General features: G+C 43.1%; 1 protein-coding gene across 1 annotated transcript; it reads right to left on the minus strand.

Annotated features, from left to right (window-relative positions):
- Nucleotides 1-3848: 3848 nt before the first annotated feature.
- LOC103003043 (Y-box-binding protein 1) lies at nucleotides 3849-4977 on the minus strand. The gene is given in 3 exon segments (XM_007186214.2): nucleotides 3849-4271; nucleotides 4274-4325; nucleotides 4327-4977. Coding segments are annotated over 3 exon segments (969 nt in total). The 5' UTR covers nucleotides 4963-4977; the 3' UTR covers nucleotides 3849-3990.
- Nucleotides 4978-6766: the final 1789 nt, after the last annotated feature.

Raw genomic sequence — 6766 nt, forward strand, 5'->3', positions numbered from 1 at the left:
GAGTTAGATATTTTCAGAAGAAAAAATTTTATGAACCTCGATTCTTACATCTTCCCATACTTAGAAAAAGACTATAACCATTAACTAAGATATCTGTTCCTCGTGACTAGCAACAAACTTCTACCAAGCTGTGTGCTTGATTGCACATACCGGCTTCGCCAGAATCACATATATACTGACCTCCCCTCTTAACTCTTTGGAACAGTTCTCAGAGCTCTCTGAGAGACTGTCTCCTGGGTTATAATCCTCAGTTTGACTTGAATGAGATTTTCCATTTCTTTCTTAGACTGTTGACTAGTTTTTTCATTGACACTTATAATGCAGTGTCAATATTGTAAATCCAGTGTTAATATTATTTTAGTTACTAAAAAACATTAGTCTGAGAAGGGGTTTAACCAGGCTGCCAAAGAGATCCATGGAACATGAAGAAAGGTTAAGAACCCTTGCCCTGGACACACTAATTTCCTGTACTAATTTTAATGCAAGAGGTTAATAGTATCTTTTTTCTTTATATTTATTTTTGGCTGTGTTGGGTCTTCGCTTCCGTGCGAGGGCTTTCTCCAGTTGCGGCAAATGGGGGCCACTCTTCATCGCAGTGCGGGGGCCTCTCACCATCGCCGCCTCTCTTGTTGCAGAGCACAGGCTCCAGACGCGCAGGCTCAGTAGTTGTGGCTCACGGGCCTAGTTGCTCCGCGGCATGTGGGATCTTCCCAGACCAGGGCTCGAACCCGTGTCCCCTGCATTAGCAGGCAGATTCTCAACCACTGCGCCACCAGGGAAGCCCCAATAGTATCTTGATGTTAATCAAATCATTAACAGCCCCCCTCCCCCAAAAGCTATGAAACTTGGGTACACGTACCTCTTTTACAGGTGCTTAACTGGCTTAAACAAATACAGTCAACTATATATCAATATATAGGCCCTATTTTCAGATTTTTGTTGGCAGTTTCACTTACCTACAGCATAACTTATTTTAGGTCAAAGATAATTTAACAGTATAAGTTAGTGTGAATTTAATAAAGTTACAAATTATATCCACTTGAAGGAATTAGTGTCACATACTTAATATGTGATACTTTAAAACAAACGACTGTGGAGCTATAGTTAACCCTCTACCCTAATCTTAAATCAAGTAATTTTGGATTTATACTCTTTTACTTGTTACATTAAATCTTTTAAACAATTCTTTACAATCTTCTAGTTATTTATTGCCTATATTTTTACTTCTGTTGTGAACAGTTTGTTAATATTGTCAAGAAAGCCAGCTTCAGAACAAAAACGTCTCTTTGCTTTCATGTATATCAAGCAAAAGGAAGCAGTGCCTACCATTCAGTGAGCAGAAATACGTGATTATTAAGGTTTTGACACACTTGACATTTACTATATTTAATCCTCCCAACAGCCCTGTGAAAAAGGTGCTACTTCCCTCTTTCAGATTGCGGAAGTGTTGACACAGAGATATTAGTAACTTTCCCAACATCACTCAAGGTAGATCCCCAGCAGGCAGACACGGAACTTGCTCCAGCCACCTGGTTATCCTGCTTCTCGAGTTGACTAATACTCTCCTCCTCCTCCTTCTCCTGTTCCTCCTTATCCTCAGTTATGTGGGCGGAGACCTATGCGTTTTCATAGGCAGCTGATCTTTCCCCTGCCTGATGTTGGTACCATGTACACTTCTTCTTTCTAAATTTAGTCATCACTGACAGTCTTAGGCTCTGAAAATGTCCTTCTGGGTCAAGAGTTAGAATCAGCCTCATGGGTTTGCAATCTTCCATCCGTGACTTATGACTAGCATCTATCTCCAGGCTAAGAAAGGTAGGTTTCTTCTTGAAAGTAGATGTAGTCCTTTATTTATAACACCGCACATAACAAGGGCTTAGTAAATTTTTGTTGGAGGAAGATAGGGTAAATAATTTAAAGATCTAACAGGGGAAGTAAAGATGTAATTGATGGAGATTGTAGATTTCACCCTTTAATAATACGAGACTAAATTTCTTTCAAATATCTGGTCAATATACGAGGTCATACAAAAGAAACTCGGGGAGCATCCTAGCTAAACAAGGTAAACACATTCTTTGCTGTTTCTTTCCTGTGATCGTAGAAGAAAACTAGGTTACATATATGGATATTGGACTTTCTAAAAACTTGCTACATTTGTGAAACGCAAAATATCACGAGGAGCACTGCATCCTAGCCAAGACTGCCTGCTTTCACTGCTCTTAGTTACAGCCCACACTGTATCTGGTCATCAACTTTTCCATTTTAAGTGACCTAAGAAATCATTTGTCCTTCAGCTCTGATGCAGATGAAAGGGTGCAGTGGCACTTCTCATTCAGTTTTGTCTGTCAAAAGCACCACTTCAGCTTCTGCCTTTGGAGCTGAGCAGTTAAAAAATCTACTGAACACGATGAAAAAAATTGTCTTAATTGAAATATAGTTGATTTACAATATTGTATTAGTTTCAGGTGTAGAGCAAAGTGATTCAGTTATACATATATATATATATATATATATATATATATATATGCATTTCAGATTATTTTCCACTATAGGTTATTACAAGATGTTGCATATAGTTCCCTGTGCTATGCAGTAAAACCTTGTTGCTTATCTATTTTATGTATAGTAGTTTGTGTCTGTTAAGCCCATACTCCTAATTTATCCCTCTCCCCCCTTTTCCACTTTGGTCACCGTAAGTTTGTTTTCTATATCTGTGAGTCTATTTCTGTTTTGTATATAGATTCATTTGTATTATTGAAATTTTTTAAATTAAACAATTATTGTATATAAATATTGATGTTCTCTTTTGGAATAAATTGCATGGAAGTTACTTTAGTCCAGCGAAAGGTAGAATTCCGTATTTTTTTCCCTCTTCAATTTAAAGATAATTTTGAAATGAAACATTCTGGTTAATAAAATCTGGGTTACGGCTGCCTGGCACACCTTTTCTTCCTTCCCAACACAAAGGACAATAGCTGCAGCTTCCCCTCGTCCGGATGCGCAGTTTCATCAGGCGCGCTCTCTCTCCCGCCGGACTGGTGACCCCTGGCCAGCACCCTCTACATCAGGCTGTGCGCGAGGCCAATCCGCCGCCAGGCGGCGATCGAGTGCAGCCCGCTGCCCTCCCATAGCGCAGCAAGGATCAGATGTCCCACCTTTGTCCTGGCGGATGTGACGTTTATATGGCAGCCCATCAAACTTTGGCGGGGCTGGTGCACCTGAGGCACCAGGGCAAGGTCAGGACAGCCCGAGGGCGGGAGGAGAGCGCGCTTTCCCTCTGCGGAGTTGCGGGGCAGACGCATCCGAAGACTTTTTCCTTTCGTGCGAGTTTACTTCTTTCTAATTTTGAACTGTGTTCACCTCTCCCCCTTTGTCCCCTCCACTCGGTCGCCAGCTACTGAACTGCGCTTTAGACAAAGAAAAGCGGGGCCCCTGGGAATGTTAACCATCCTAGTGTGAAGGCAGGGCTTCAGCCTAAGAGGCCCTTCCTTCATCTGCAGCAGCCTGACAGGCACCTCCACGTGGTTGCCCATGGCCAACAGCGTGTTTCTGGTTTGGTTTGGGTTTTCTTGTAGTAAAATACACATAACAAATTTTATCATCTTAAGCATTTTTTTTTTAATTTAAGACCTTTATTAACAGGTGCTTGCAGTTTGTTGACTTTTTTGAAAAAATCAAGCTGTAAACTTTTATTACAAATTAAAAATGAGGTTCTTAAAAATCTCAACTTGACCAGATATGAAACAATTTAAAAACCTTTAAAGGTGTATTGAGAAAAACCAGGATTTTTTTTTTTAAACACGTTTGTCATTACCAAAAAGAGACGTCTTTAGGTAAAAATAATAAAAACCCCATATGCTGCATAGAAAATGCAGATCGTTCTAGTTATCTGGTCAACAGGCAAAAAGCAAACACTTAAGGTCTTCAGCTCCAATCTTTTGTTCATTTCTTATTGCTGGAATTTCGTATTCATTTCTTCTTGTTGGATGACTAAACCGGATGATGGTAGAGATGGTAAGCCGGCATTTTCTCAGCCCCGCCCTGCTCAGCCTCGGGAGCAGACGAATTCTCAGCTGGTGGATCGGCTGCTTTTGTCTCTTTGCCATCTTGTGGTTTAGGGTTTTCTGGGCGTCTGCGTCGGTAATTGAAGTTGCGGCGGTACCGACGTTGAGGTGGCTGCTGACCTTGGGTCTCATCTCCTTGATTTTCCTTATCTTCTTCATTGCCGTCCTCTCTGGGCTGTCTTTGGCGAGGAGGGCCCCTGCGGAATTCTGTCTCACTGGTCTACCTTGTTCTCCTGCACCCTGGTTGTCAACACCCTCCATTCACTTTTCCCTGCACAGGAGGGTTGGAATACTGTGGTCGACGCCCATAGGGTCTCCGCATGTAGTAAGGTGGGAACCTTCGCCTGCGGTAGGGCCGGCGCTGTTGGGCCTGGCCTTCAGGAGCACTCTCCGATCCCTCATTCTTTTCCCCACTCTCACTATTCTGGTAATTCTGCTGGTAATTGCGTGGAGGACCCCTGCGACGTGGATAGCGTCTATAATGGTTACAGTCTGCTGCGTATTTACTGCCTTGTACTGGAACTCCACCAGGGCCTGTAACATTTGCTGCCTCCGCACCCTTTTCTCCTTCAACAACATCAAACTCCACAGTCTCTCCATCTCCTACACTGCGAGGGTACTTCCTGGGGTTATTCTTTATGGCAGTCTGGTGTACAAATACATCTTCCTTGGTGTCATTCCTGTTGATGAAACCATATCCGTTTCTTACATTGAACCATTTTACTGTTCCCAAAACCTTCGTTGAGATGACCTTCTTGTCCCCGCCGGCAGGCGCCTCCGATGTGAGGCCACCCGGGCCGCCGCTCCCTGCGCCACTGCCCGTCGTGCCGGGCTTGGTGTCGGCAGCGCTGAGGGCGGGGGCGGCGGGCGGCTGCTGGGTCTCGGCCTCGCTTCTCATGGTTGCGGTGATGGTGACCGGGGCCGGCTGCGGCAGCTGCGGCTCCTCCCGGGATGTGATGGTAACTAGGCCGGCGGCGGCGGTGGGGCTGCTCAGGGCTCCTCTTAAGCATTTTTAAGTGTGCAATTCAGTGCCATTAAGTACATCCACAATGCTGTGCCACAATACCACTATCCATTTCCAGAACTTTTTCATCATGGTAATCTGAAACTCTGTACCCGTTTTTCATATTGTGATTTTTTATAAATATATATATGGTCATCCTCCGGTTTCTGGCTCAAAGCACCAAAAACCCAAGGAATTTCCTAAGTGAAGTGAACTTTAAAGATGTCTTTTGTTATGTTTATAAGGTGACTTTTGGATGCACCTAAGGGGGCTGGTTGCCAGGGGAACGAACCAGATGATTAGAGGATTGGAACTTCCAGTCCCACGTCCCCTGATGTCCACGTTAGAGGAGAAGGGCTGGAAGTTGACTCAATTGTCAATGGCCAATGATTTAATCAATCATGCCTATAAATGATGCCTCCTTAAATACCCAAAAGGACAGGGTTGGGAGAGCTTCTGGACTGGTGAACATGTGGCGATTTGGGAAGATTGGAAGGTTCAGAGAGGGCTTGGAAAGTCTGCACTCTTCCCCATACCTTGCCCTACGCTTCTGTCTGGCTGTTCCTGAGTTATATCTTTTTATAATAAACTGGTCATCTAGGAAGTAAAATGTTTCTCCGAGTTCTGTGAGCTGCTCTAGCACATTAATCAAATCCAAGGAGGGGGGGGTCATTGGAGTCTCTGATCTATAGCTGGTTGGTCAGAAGCACAGGTGACAACCTGGACTTGAGACTAGTGTCTGAAGTGGGGGCAGTGTTGTAGGGTGAGTTCTTACCCTGTGGGATCTGACGCTATCTCCAGGTAGATAGTGTCAGAATTCAGTTGAATTGTACGACACCCAGCAGGTGTCATGAGAATTGCTTGTTGGTTCAGGTGGAGAAAACCTGGACAGGCTGGAGTTGGGTGCAGAATCTTAACATTGAACAGTAATTCCCCATTACCCCCTCTCCCAGCCTCTGCTAACCTCTACTCTACTTTCTGTCTCCATGGATTTGACTACTCTAGGTACCTCATGTAAATGGAATCATACAATATTTGTCCTTTTGAGGCTGGCTTATTTCACTTAGCATAATGTCTTCAAGGCTCATCGAGGTTGTAGTGTGTATCAGAATTTCATTCCTTTTTAATGCTGAATAATATTCAACTGTATGCATATATCACATTAATTGATCCATTCACCTGTCCAAGACATTTGGGTTGTTTTTATCTTTTGGCTATAGTGAATAATGCTGCTATGAACATTGGTGTACAAGTATCTGCTGAGTACCTTCTTTTAATTCTTTTGGGTACATACCTATATGTGGAATCATTGGATCATACGGTAATCCTATGTTTAACTTTTTGAGGAACCACCATACTGATTTCCACAGTGGCTACACCATTCTTTTAAATAATAGTTTAAGATATGCTACCCATTCATTTTTTTGACTGCAAGACTTGAAGTTTGAAGTCAGAGAACATGTTTATTCATGAGGAACTCACTGAGTTTCCCCAGGAGGAAAAATGACTTGCTTAAAGTCATTACTAGGTAGTAACAAAGCTCCTCCTTTTAGAAGACAGGTCTCCTGCTTCTAAAACTTAGGAAAAGAAACCATTTAAACCTAGCACCTATTTACCTTGAAGGGTATTAAAATTTGTGTGGCTGTTATTCATTCATTGGTTCAACAGGGTGTTATTGACTTCTAGAGGGTGGAGGGCA

This window comes from Balaenoptera acutorostrata, chromosome 18 (genome assembly GCF_949987535.1).
Source record: "Balaenoptera acutorostrata chromosome 18, mBalAcu1.1, whole genome shotgun sequence".
In the NCBI taxonomy this organism is placed as follows: Eukaryota; Metazoa; Chordata; class Mammalia; order Artiodactyla; family Balaenopteridae; genus Balaenoptera; species Balaenoptera acutorostrata.